The sequence below is a fragment of the Triturus cristatus genome, chromosome 7 (assembly GCF_964204655.1).
Source record: "Triturus cristatus chromosome 7, aTriCri1.1, whole genome shotgun sequence".
Lineage (NCBI taxonomy): Eukaryota > Metazoa > Chordata > Amphibia > Caudata > Salamandridae > Triturus > Triturus cristatus.
The window spans coordinates 352498335-352512401 of record NC_140590.1 but is presented as its reverse complement, the minus strand read 5'-3'; the positions used below and the strand labels follow the sequence as shown (position 1 = coordinate 352512401).

The 14067-nt window shown below is 44.1% G+C and overlaps 1 protein-coding gene across 4 annotated transcripts in view; it reads right to left on the bottom strand.

Annotated features, from left to right (window-relative positions):
- Nucleotides 1-14067, bottom strand: part of LOC146809647 (uncharacterized) — a 977933-nt gene that overhangs the window by 168376 nt on the left and 795490 nt on the right. For all 4 annotated transcript variants that reach the window (XM_085616504.1, XM_085616506.1, XM_085616505.1 and 1 more), the window contains one exon: nucleotides 7270-7482. In XM_085616504.1, coding sequence (XP_085472630.1) covers nucleotides 7270-7482 — 213 coding nt within the window. The remainder of the gene's footprint in view (nucleotides 1-7269; nucleotides 7483-14067) is intronic.

Sequence of the window (14067 nt, the reverse complement as noted above, 5' to 3'; positions counted from 1 at the left end):
TATGCATACAACTTCTACGGGCTCTCTGTACTATGGCAATGATGCCGATTTATCTATCTATGCATTCTGGCCCTACCTATTTGAGCATTTGTTTCTCTTTTATTGAGGTAAGGGGATGTAAGCTCCATTTGCATTGGTCTTATAATATGTATGTAATATGGTACCCCTGCACTATATGCACTAGCACATTTTTCTTCTCTACCTCTTTGTGAAGTTCCATTTCTGTGAGTATCTTTCTGAGAAAACTTTTGTCCAGATTTAATTCTATTTATATGAAGGTTCTTTCCAATAAATCATCTGTAAGCCTAGTCGTTTTTATCGATGGAGCCATTCAGCTGGAACATGGACATTGTGCTCATTACATATTAGTTGCACGTTTTTAACAATGTATCTTTACAGTACATGTTTTTGCACTTTTATGTAAAATTTCACAGTGCTCCAACAAGTGCGAGCCTTTTATTTGATATACCCCCACCCTATGCCCCATTTTTAACCTATTTTAATCTATTTTAACCTTTTCATGAAGATGCTATGTTATTTACTGTCAGCTAACTTTGTTTGTAGAAACATATTAAGGCATTGTATGTGTTGGCGAATCCACTACTTTGTACCTTTTGCACTTTTATGGTCATAATGACCAAATAAAGATCTTTGACTGACTAAAAAAAAATACCTGCTTTATTTAAAAAACAGTCCCAGACATGGTGGTCTGCTGACCCCTGCAGGCAACCATCCCTGGGAGTGCTAGCTGTTCCCAATGGGTCGCAAATTGCACTTGCCTCGTGAATATTGATGAGGCATGCATTTGCAACCCCATTTGGAGTCGTAAACAGTGTCTGAGACACTGTTGTACATTGCATTTTGCAACTCGCAAATTGCGTGTCACAAAGCGACACAATTTGCAACTCGCAAAGTGCAATTGTCCCACATCTGGCCCTTTGTGAATTAATGAATGAATTTTAAAAAAACATATAAAACACTTATACCCAAAAGTATCTTAGCACTAAAACCGGAAAGCTCAACCAGGTTTTATCACGTTTCCTAAAGGCGGTGTGATGTTCTATGTGCCTCATGTCTAAGGGAAGAGAATTCCAAAGTTTGACTGAGGGATAAGAAGACGATCCATCGCCCCACCAACTACGTTTAATCGTTGGAACCATCAGATCTTTCTTTGGGCTAGATCTCAAATTGCACTGTGGAGTGTTGCATTTAAATCTTTTTGCAATGAAACTAGGACATAAATTATTGATCACCCTTGTGAACCAGACACAGAGCCTAAGATATGGCCCTAGTGTGAACTGGAAGCCAACGCAGATTATATTTTCTTTAGTTACTGAGTGATTACAAGGCCAATCAAGAATCACGCAGGCTGCCACATTCTGGGCCCCTTGAAGTATTTTCAGCACTGTCTGATTAAGGCCTAAAACAGGGCATTACAGTAATCTAATCTTGAAGAGATAAAAGCTAATACCATTGTTTTGTGAGATGAATGGTAACGAAAGGGAATTTTTTCTTCAGTAAGCAATGGATGTTAAAACTGGTAGATGTGTTCATATTTGCATGCTGAGCAGAAGGAAGAGAATGCCGAGATTTCTTGCCAAACTAGCAGGCAGTGGTAGAGCTCCTAGGGCATCTGGCTACCACACATTGGACCAGAGGGATGAGTCTGTTCCGAACAAAAGAACATCTGTATTTTCTCCTCCATTCAATCTAAGGCAGGTCAATCTCATCTGCTTGCTAACCCACTTACAGTCTCTAAATCTAGAAACTTTTGACTGGTTGTCATTCATTATGTTAACAATACTCTGTGTGTCATCCACATACAAAAAAAACAAAAGTCCGAAAGAATGAGTGAGACTAGCCCTGGAAAATCCAACAGGGGTGAGTAAATGATTTGGACTACAAGAATCTTCTACCTCTGCCTGAGGTATGTCAGACAAGTAGGAGTGCAGAAGCTGGAGTACCTTACACTTAAATCCTGACTGATCTTTATGGGTCACGTTGATAGTGAACCCCAGCGAATGCAGGAGGTCCGCCGTAGTCTGGAGGTGGGAGACGACTGCCTGGGGCTGGCCTGCCTTAAACAGCCAGTCAGAGATATGGGAAGACTGGAACCCCTGATCTGCGCAGATGACCTGCGACCACCATCATCATTTTTGTGAACACCAGAGGGGCACTGGTCAGACTGAAGGAGAGCACGGTGAACTGAAAGTGCTTGTTACCCACCATGAACCGTAGATAGTGCCTGTGAGCTGGAAGGACTGGGAAGGGAAAATAAGTATCCTGCAAGTCCAACGCTATCAACCAGTCTCCTGGATTGAGGACAGACAGGACTTGAGCCAACGTGAGCATCTTGAACTTCTCCATCTGGAGGAAGCAGTTGAGGGCCCGTCGAATAGAATGCAGACCTTTGTCCTTTTTGGGCATTCGAAAGTAGCGGGAGTAGCAACCACAACCTACTCCTGGTGTTGGCAACCTCTCTATTGCTCCTTTGGCCAAAAGAGCAGATACTTCCTGCCAAAGAAGCGCCAAATGATCCTCCAGCATGCGATCGAAAGATGGTGGCATGGAGGGATGGGTAGTCTAGAAGGGGAGGGAGTTGCAGAACCCACTTGTCCGACATGATGGATTGCCAGTGGGGGAGGTGAGGGCAGATCCTGCTGCCCACTGGCTGAAGATGGCCCTGGAATGTCAGACTAGGAAGGTTTGGAGGCAGTGACAGGGGGGGACTTGGTGGACTGGCCCGCTTGCTTGCTCCCAGACCTGCGAGGACGCTGTGCCCCACGTCCATGACCACTCAGAGGTTGGGCAGCTTGCGTGTACCTGTGGCTGGGCTGGGCCGGATGTGATGGGGTGCCCCTTCCGTAGCCACAAAAGGAGTGAAAAGCAGACTGAGGTGGACGAGCCGACGCAGTAAGGCCCAAAGACCTGGCCATAACCCTTGAATCTTTGAAGTCCTCAAGTGCCGAGTCTGCTTTGTAGCCAAAAATACGACAGCCATCACAGGGCATTTCCAACAGGGTTGACTGGAAATCCCCTAAAAGCCAGATGTCCTCAACCAGGCGTAGCATCTCAGGGTTACCGATGTGGCAATCGGTCTGCTCAGTGAGTCGGTGTTATCCAGTTCACATCGAATGAAGAATTTGGCTGCGTCACTCCCATCCGCAACTGCCTGGGAGAGAACGGCCTGGGCGACCTCGGGACACTGTGGCAGCACTTGCGCAACCGTATCCCATATGGAGTTGGAATAACAGCCCAAGAGGCGCGCGGTAATCACCGACCACAGTGCTAAGCTGGAGGAAGAGAATGTGCGCTTCCAAATGTGGTCCAGCTTCTTGGATTCCCTGTCTGGGGGAGCAGAAGGGAATGCACCCTTGGAAGAAGAGGCTTGGACCACCAAGCTCTCAGGGGAATGGTGCTAGGTCAAGAACACTGGGTTGTCCATAGCCGGGCGGTGGCGGCGGGCAATCGTCCTATCCACAGGAGCCCCTGTGCTGGGATTTGGACCAACAGCCCAGAAGGACATCAGAGAGGACTTCATTGAAGGGCAATAGGGGTTGAGATGAGGAAGCCGCAGGCTGAAGCAACTCCATCAGGAGGATAGTCCTGACTGCCACAGAAGGGAGCTCAAGGCCCAAGGCCTCGGCCACCCTTCACACCACCCCAGCATAGGAAACTCCCTCCTCCGTAGCCTAGGTAGGGGGAGAAAGAAAACCAGTGTCAGGAGAAGTGTCCAGACCACTGGTGTCACCCTGGTCCTCTCGCCAGTCCGGTTATTCCAGCTTGTCAGCTAAAGGGTCCAGTGAACACTCAAAGTCCTCATCATCACCCTCTAGTCGATAGGGAAACACCAAGGATAAATAGGGGAACAAACGTACCCTCTGGCGTCAGAGCCAATGTTGACCGACATCGCTCCGGCTCCATGTCTAAGTCGGGGATGAGGCTGGGGTCGATGTCGGCTGGGGACATACCCCGCGCCAATGGCATCAAGATCTGCACCAGGAAAGGTTGAGTAAGATCCACTGGCATCGATCCGGATCCAGGCCTGGATCCGCAGGGACCCGCCGGGGCTGAACCTGCTGGCATCAAAGGCCCATGGCCCCCAACCGGCTCTGCGGGGCCCGAAGTCATGCTGGCAGAGTCAGGCTGCCCGGCGCACAGCCTCGTAAAAGGTCTTGAGTTGGGCATGAGACACTCCTGGTCCCGAAAAAGGAGGGAGGTGCAGAGCCGTCTCAGGAGTAGGTGCCAGAGAGAGAGGGTGCCTTAGAGTGACGAAGCTCCAAGTCCTGTGTCGCATTGGCCGACCGCCAGGGAGAAGGCGAAGAGTGTTGTTGCTTCTTCGCCGCCTTGTGTTTGAACTTACCCGAAGACCTCGACGACTTGGAGTGCGACAAGTGGGTACACGAGCAGCCTCGAGACCTTCCTCTCGAACAAAACCGGGAGTGATGCACAGCCGACCGCTGGGCCTCCAGCAACTTTCAGGACCGCTCCCACAGCATCTTTCCCAATGGCCCGTCAGTCGGAGCACGACTTTGGTTCGTGGTCGCGCTCCAGACACCACAAGCACACGAGGTGCGGGTCCCTCACCGTCATCACCTTGTGACAGGCGCCGCAGGGCTTGAGGCTGGTCTGACGTAGGGACATCCCTCGGGCACCATGAGTCAAAGGACTCAGAAAAAATGTTGACAAAAAGTCACAAAAAGTTAGCCAAAAGTAGGCTAAGGGGTAGTTTTCTCCGGAACTGCGCTACGCTAGCGCAGAAAAAGAAAGAGCTAATATCAGTGCGCAGGGGCGGCATCTAAGTAGGTACCTCAATGTCATCCTGGCAACCACGACACCGAAGATGGTTGCGGAGTCGACCGCAGTGGTGATGCTAAAAAAAAAAAATATCCAGATCCAGTCTGACACCTGGGGGAAATTGTACGGTAAGGAATCCATAACTAACAGTTTATTTCAGATAACAGTATCAAGAAAAGCAATTGGTGTTTTCCGATTTTTCTAGAAGAAGACTAAAGCCCTTTGTATTTGAACAGACTTTTTGACCTGGCATCCTTGGTGTGGCTCCCACTGACTTTTTGCCTTCTGACCTCCTGTATTGCTGACTTCACTGTTGCTGGAGTTAGGATTTTGGGCACTTTACCAATGCAAACCAGCGCTAAAGTACATGTGCTCTGTACCCTAAACTTGGTAACATTGTGGATGGCAGGTAACTGCCTAAAGCTTAACTCCGATAAAACGGAGGTGGTCATCTTTGGATCCCTTTCTCCGACTTGGCCCGCTCCTTGGTGGCCCCCAGCTTTCGGCACCCCTCCCAGCCCGACTTCCAAGGTCAGAAATCTGGGAGTTATCTTTGATGATCATCTCAATTTCATGGCACATGCTAATAAAGTAGCAGCCACAGCCCACTACAAATTGAAGATGACAAGAAAAATCACCCCATTCCTCCCAGATGCTGCTGCCAAAACATTGGTTAGTTCCCTGGTCCTTTCATCCCTGGACTACTGTAACGCGCTTTTCCTAAATAGCCAAACCAGAGTTACAAAAAAACTACAAACTATACAGAATGCGGCAGCCCGTCTCCTGTCCAGAACACCCAAGTTTGTACCCATCTCTGACACCATCAGGACATTCCACTGGTTAACGATCAAAAATAGGATCAAGTTCAAATCTCTCTGCATAGTCTATAAGGTACTACATGATCAAGGTCCACGCCCTCTTAAGGACCAGCTCAAACTCTATAGACCGACTAGACAACTTAGATCCACGACTCTCAATCAACTAGTGGTTCCACGTTCTAAAACAGTTTCCTGGGGTGATCGCCGCTTTGCGGTAGCAGCACCCAAGATCTGGAATACGCTGCCACAATAAATTAGATCCAGTAAATCACTACTCCAGTTTCGCAAGAGCCTGAAAACCTGGCTGTTTAACCAGTAAATCCTTTCGGTCTCTCTAATGTTGGGGAGAGTCAGCCGCCCAGTCAAGCGCCGAGACGCCCACGGGTATTCGTTCGCGCTCTATAAATGCCAAAAATAAATAAATAAAATAAATAAATCCAATTGGCTTATTTAATTTAGATATAGTAAAGTGCGCTACATGTGCCCAGGGCATGGAAATTAAATGCTATTTGTGGGCCTACAGCTTGTGCCACCCACTCCAGAAGCCCTTTAAACTTGTCTCGGACCTTCCACTTCACAGCCCGTGTGTGCAGTTTACACTGCCATTTCGACCTGGCAAGTTAACCCTCTTGCCAGGCCCAACCCCTCCTTTTTAATACATGTAAGTCTCCCCTAGGTATATTTGTATATTTGTATATTTGTGGGGTATTTATAGAGCGCGACGTTCGCTCCGGAGGGAGCATCTTGGCGCTAGGGAACCTAAGTGTGCCAGTCCAAGAGGATTAGGCCTAGGTTAGGCCTTAGGCAGCCCCAATGGCTAAGTACAGTGTATTTAAACAGTATGATCTGTACTTTTAAGTTTTACATGTTCTGATGGTGAAATACTCTTAATACATTTTTCACTACTGCAGGGGCTATCCCTCCGATAGGTTAACATGGGGACTGCCTTATAACATTTGTAGTTGTATTGTAGTGTAGTGTAGTTTCCCACTGGGACAAGATAGGAAAATCAAATTTGGTGTCTCTGGACTTACGATTTAAAAACAACACTTATGATGTCCCCTCCCCCACCCCCCAGCACTGGACTCCCACATCTCCATCATTATCCTCGCACACTGGTTTTCTTCGATTGTCTTGTGCTAGCTTTCAACCCATGAATAAACTTTCCATTGCGAAATATTTGCACGGGTTGCCTGAGTCTCCCCTGTCTGTGGTTGCTCGTGCTATCTTTTACCCCATGCCCCACCCTCTCATTTTACAAGCTTTGCAGCCATTTTCTCATCATCGTTGTTCTGTTGTGCACACCACACTAAGAAGTGTAACCAGACTCTACAAATTGTCCACTTGCTGTGCATTTGTCACACTATTTGATTGTGGTAAAAACCTTTTTCTGAAATGATTGTATAGAAACGAGGTGCATAGGGACTGATTTAAGCAAAGGAAAGAAAAATAAAACGTGGCTATCATTGCACACAAAATCAAGGTACAGTTTCAAATACATCTCAATAAAATGTGTCTATCGTTGCAGACAAAATTACTGATTTAGTTTAAAATACAGTTCTCGAAAAGTCTCATGTGGTTTTATGAGACGTTTTGAGAGGGTTTAATTTTTTTTCTTTTACAAGATTAGAGTTGCTGATGCCTAATTCAGTACCTGAGTTCATACGGGCCTTCTGAGAGTATTTGGACGTCTCTTGGGAATCTGTACCAGGCTGTGGATGCCAGCTGTCCTGTGGCACATCTAAGTAACAAACTGCCCTTTGTTCCTGAGTTTCATCACTGATAGAAGCTATTTGCGCATCATGTTTGCTATTCGACAAAGTTGTGCTCCGAGATGTGAAACCTTTTGCTGACTTTCGCTTTGACCCTAAAAAAGAAAACACGTGCATTAGTAGAAGCTAATAAACTAGAAAAACACTGAAAATGAAAAATAGGCCTTCATCACAAAGTGAAATCTACTGGAAGAGATCTCTTCACATATACATTTCCAGGTACATCTCACTGTAGATGCAATACAGAGACTCTCAAAGGAGATTTACAACCAGTAGTAGGAGAATGTGAGGGGGCGATCTCCACCTACTGTAAATAGAACTACGAATTTAAAATAATAGGAAAACTGCCATCAGCTGATGAACCCACAAACACCTGGCAAGCATTACACTGGACGGACATGAATGCAGCCCACTGCCTTGTCTCTGCCCTCTTCTCCTTGTGCTGTGAGACAACTTGGAGTCAGGCATCACCCGGAGGCACCTTGGTTCTGCCCATCCCACTTAATTGGAAGACGTACTTCCCTGAGTAGGAGTCAGACGGGTAGTTCATTTTTCAGTGGATCTCCAAAGGGATCAGCATTGTGTGTACATCCTCGGTAGATAGAAGAAGGCCGCTGTGTGCCAGGAGGTTATATGAAGGCGTAGAGCTCCTGTGAAGTCCACTATGAGTTGCTCCTGTGGCACATTATAATTAATTTATTCCAGCATGGACAGACATGTAAAAATCCACCATTTGTCACACATGGAACGATTGTCAGAGAACTGCACTATCTAGTTTTTACAGGGCTTAGGTACAGCAGTAATGCAGAATACAGCATAATGTTTAGGACACTCCAACGTTGTATTGGATTTCTGTCCCGTCCTAACTAGTTCTCCTCCTCTCAAAATACATTTTGAACTGCGTATGATTCCCAAGAATTAATAGAGAAAAACCTTACAGACGTGTTTATTTTCAGCTATCGCTTATGTCACCCTCAAGGTGCTTTAAAATGCATTATTTATACACATTTCCCAATAATTCTTAAGAGGATAAAATCACTTTTGGTGTTATTCTTTCTACTTTTGAACAATGTACCAGGCTGGGTGTGGTCTACCATGCACTATTCTTCTATTAGTTTTCAAACATTTCTTAAAATAGAGAAGCAATAATTAAAAACATATCATGAAATGTATTGCACCCCAAAACCTAACAATAGCATACAGTTTAACAATCCAACCAACCAAAGAACTGGGCCCACCCTTCCCTGCTATGCCTTTTACATTTGTATGATCGCCAGTGGCTGCCGCCTGAGGGGCAGATTTACAAGCCCCTTGCGAGACATTTACGCCACCGTTGCGTCACTTCTATGACGCAGCGGCGGCGTAAACCATGCGCCATGTTGCGCCTTATTTACAATGTGGCACATCTAGGGAGTTACGTTACGTTGTAAAGCCCTGCGCTACATTAAACCGGCGTCAGGTTTAATGTATGCAGGGTGGGCGTTCCGTCGGAAAAAAGCCTCAGAAAAGTGACGCAGTGAAATCTACAAGATTTCACTGAGTCACTTTTCCGACGCTGCTGCGTCAAAACCCTGCGCCTGCTTGAAGCAGGCGTTAGGCATGACGCAGCATGTTCAGTATGGGCAGCCCCTGAACATTGCTGGAGTTGCGTCGTGCTTGCGACACGACTCCAACAATGTGCCGCCCTTATGCCATCAGATGCGTCATGCATCTGTTTATCCTTGCGCCATGATGCGCTGCATTGTAAATGCGGCGCATCTGTGGTGGCGCAAGGGTTAACTTGCGTGACGCATCTTTCCTGGCGCATCCCTGCTGATTTGCAGGGATGCTCCAGGAAACATAAATCTTCCCCATAATATATAACTCCTCGCCACGGGCCTGGCAAAAACGAGATTACAAGTGATGCGGTTTTAGCAAGTGTGGTAAAAACTGTGCGGAGTTCAACCTGCCAAAAGCGGTGGAATATTGGCCCTGTATTCAGTGCAGTACTGGGGCCAAAAATGCGGAGGTATTCCCCATTCCAGGTCATTAACCTAATTGCAAAGTTTGTGTTGGATAATGCCCCGCGAAAACAGTACATGTGAAATTACCACCGCTCCCTTACCCTGCGACTCATGGCCCGAACTGCGCAATACTGAGCGGATGTTTATATTCGATTTCTTTAGTTTTTTATATACACTTGAATTACCACCGATGTCCACATTTGCTCTGTAGAAGGGCGTTTTCAGCCTTGTAGTGCAAATCATTGCAGTGGGCGTGTTTTTTAATGTATGTATAGATTATGCAGTGGATATGCTAAATGGATCTGCACATCGTATAGTTCAAGCCGTAATGCAATCAGTTGTTATTCGCAGTGGTATTGGGTGCTAGCACAACGCCACATACTCATCCACCAAGAGTAATATTCATCTCAAAGAATTTTAAATCCCCAAGATGTTAAACATATACAAAAAAGGCAATGCTGCACACCCCAAACGTAACCTGCACCCCTTGAGACAGTCTGTTTCCTGGGTGTAGTTCAAATACGTAAAATGTTCATATGAAAGACACAATAAATTTCCAATCTCGATGTAACAGGATATGTTATGTTTAATCATATGAGTATCCAGTTTTCACAACGCAGCCGACGCGCGTTTCGCCCAACGGGCTTTCTCAAGGCTGCATACAAATAAGAAACAAAGAAAAAAGAAGAAAAAAACAACATATCTAATTTTCTGTATTTACAGAGACATACACACTATTTTTTCAGCTGTGTTATGCCTTACAATCTAATGTGAAACAGATCCATAAATAGACATCCAATTTGAGGGGATGGAGTTCCCCAAGAGATAGAAAGTAATCCGCTTCCTTGTGTGATTAATAGAGAGATAGATTCCGACATGCTCCCCAAGTGGATAGAACAAAAGTCCCAAAAAAAAAAAAAACCCTAAATCACTACATACTACTGTCAGAGATTATCAAAATACGTAATAAATCTTACAACTAGGAAGATGGTGCGTGTTAATGGATGTGCCCGTGTTAAATATAAATAACCGAACAGTCATTGGTGCTAGTGTACTCAAAGTCATATGAAATAGGGTGATGACATCTCACCTTGTACGTTTCACAATTATTGTTCCTATTTGGTATATGGGAAGTTTCCAAACTTCTACCTAAAAAGTAAAATTGTACTGTACTACAACCATTTACAATATGACTAGAATGATACTCGTCAAAACATCTATTGAAACAGTCTATATTGCTTACCTAGTTCCCACCAAAGGATCCAGTAAAGCGTGACTCAAATCGAGCACTGTCACTATTTCTTCGTATTCGTGGTCAGTCACATGTATTCAAGGACCAGGATCCGTCCCCTCTAAATTCAAAGTGTAATGAAGAAGATGTCTTTATTTTATTATGGTGTAGTGTAAGGGTCATCATTTGGTGATGACCACTTAAATAATGTATGCATGAGCAATTGGAGTACTGAAAATGTTTGCCGTCATTCAATAATGGTCGTAGTATTTTACCGCACCTATTGTATGCTAGGTATCTACATAACAAACCGACAGTTATTTAACTATTTCATTCCCCAAAGTAATTCAGCTTATATGTCAAAGTTCAAATACTTATGTCGATGTCTGCGTGTTCCTGACAACGCGCTACGTAACACTTCAAATGCTTCCGTAACAGTGTTTACAACGCGAGCAGAAATATATTAATATTCTTTACACCGCGCTTCATGACAACGCGCTACGTAATACTTCAAATGTTTACGTGGCACTGTTTGTAACGCGAGCGGAAATATATTGGTGTTCCTAACACCGCGCTTCCTAACACTTCAATTATTACCGTGGCACTAACCATAACGCACTCACCTCCTTAACATTATAGATTCTCCCGCATGTCCCTGGGCGTTCGTACCAAAAGCTTACCGCCATTGCACTGTTTAAATGGAAATTGTCAACACAAAAAACGGACTGACACCTAAAGCGACCAGGTTCAAAGTAAGCGAACTGGCGGCCATATTGTAACAGTGTCGCAGTGTGTGTTATATGTCTAAACACCGTCCTCTTGTTGCACGTCTCAGATTTCTTCAATATGTTATTAGTCGTGCATACCTGTTCATATGTTAAATATTCAAGACGGAACCCGATATCGTCACCATAGTGTCATTAAGAAGGGCGAGAAAGCATGGTATAGCATGATAAGATAGCTAAATTCAGAAATGGAAAGGACAGGTAGCAGCAGGTTATAAGAAATAGGAATCCTGGCTCCACAGCATGTCACAAAGATTATTTTGTTTTAAAAGTCCGTCACAACATAATTGTGGTTAACTAAGATGTTGTACATATTCCATTGTTATAATAATGATAGGTGTTGGTAAATCAAATACCAACCTATAGGCTTATAATTAACATTTATAGTACATGACACATAGATCTATAAAAATTCGAAAAGTTCCTTGTCGATGTTAATCCCATGTTCAACTGCTCTGAGGGAAACAATCCATTTACATTCTTTTTGTCTAAGCATACTAATCCTGTTGCCACCTCTCGGGTGTAGCAGTACTACTTCAAGACCATGAAAGGTTATTCTAATCAATTCAGTGTGATTATGTGTGGTATTGAAATGTAAAGCTAACGGATATTGCAAATTGTTATTTCTAATGGCTCTTAGGTGTTCCTGTATCCGTTCCTTTAGTGGTCGAATGGTGCTACCAACGTAAATTTTTCCACAAATGCAAATAATACAATAAATAACGAATTTCGTGTTGCAATTAATGAAATCGTTAACTAGGTGTGTTCTTTCAGAATTGTATTTGAATGACGTGGTTTTATTCAGCGCGAAAGGGCAAACATTACAGGTACCGCATTTAAAAAACCCTTTCGGTTTTGCTGGTAACCATGTCCTTTGACGCGTTTTTGGGATAAAGCTGGGGCACAAGGATTGTCTCAAAGTGTTACCCCTAGCAAAGGTAATGTTGGGCCTTGGTCCCACCGCCTCCATGATTTTCTCATCATCCGTTAATAGATGCCAGTGTTTTCTGAGAATTTTAAAGATTTCTCCACTCACATTGGTATATGGTGTGATAAACCTGATCATTTTGGTACTATCTGATTTTTTGTTTCTTTTCATGCTGCCCTTCAGCATGTCCGTTCTAATCATATTGTTTACGGCTTTACGTGCCTTACGGATATCATATGTCTTATATCCTCTGGCCCTAAACCGTTGTTCTACTGTGTTAAGTTCATTTTCCAGTATTTGTGGATCACTGCAATTTCTTTTTGTGCGGATCATCTCCCCCAAAGGAATTGCTCTAATCTGTGAGGGTGGGTGTGCGCTGGTGGCATGCAGAACAGCATTGCATGCAGTATCTTTTCTGTATGGTCGTGATAACAGTTTATCCTTTGACACTACGATTGTAATATCAAGAAAATTGATGTGTGTAGTACTTTCTGTTTTAGTAAACCTTAAATTAAAGGGATTGGTATTGAGATACTGGAAAAATTCATCCAGCATTGTTATTGTACCTGACCAAAACATCAGTATATCGTCTATATACCGACCTAGAAAGAGGATGTTTTCCGTTAGTGTATTGGGACACTTCTTCCAAATATGATGCAGTTCAAAATATCCCATATAGAGATTGGCAAACGAGGGCGAAAATTTCGCCCCCATCGCCACCCCTCTAATTTGACGGTACCAAATGTCATTGTGCATGAAAATGTTATTTTTCAACACCAATTCTATCAATTCAAGTACCATGACAGTGTGTTCTAGGAATTGTATAGCCCTAGATTCTAGAAAATATTGTGCTGCCAGGAGACCCATGTCCATAGGTATACTGGTGTAGAGGGAACACACATCCAAGGTGACAAGATAGTGTCCCTCTACCCAGTCTACATCCGAAATCTTACTTAGGACATCTGTAGTATCTTTGATGAACGAAGGTAGGTTCACCACCAATGGTTGTAAATATGTATCGATGTATTCAGAGATACGTTCAGTTGGTGATCCGATTCCTGAAATGATTGGCCTACCAGGGGGGAAGGGTTCATTTTTATGGATTTTTGGTAGAACGTATATACACGGTATGGTTGGTGTATCATTGTATAGATATCTGTATTCGATATCTGAGATCAAACATTTGTCCTTCCAAAATCGTAGTGTATTCTGAATAAGTTCTTTGGTGATGTTTACCGGATTATGGTCCAATGGCTGGTATGTCATTTCATCACTCAATTGTCTGTTGATTTCATCCATGTAGTCAGATTTATTCATTAGTACAACATTTCCTCCCTTGTCAGCCTCACGGATGACAAGGGAGGCATCATTTTTAAGACTGAGCAATGCCTGTCTTTCCTCCCTAGTAATGTTTGTTGGATAGTGTTTTCTTTTCATAAGATATTGGTCTTCTAATTTGTACAGATCATTAAAGATGTTATGTTGAAATTTGTCAATCAGATTGTGCCCTGGCAGTTGTGGTGTAAACCAATCCCTTTAATTTAAGGTTTACTAAAAAAGAAAGTACTACACACATCAATTTTCTTGATATTACAATCGTAGTGTCAAAGGATAAACTGTTATCACGACCATACAGAAAAGATACTGCATGCAATGCTGTTCTGCATGCCACCAGCGCACACCCACCCTCACAGATTAGAGCAATTCCTTTGGGGGAGATGATCCGCACAAAA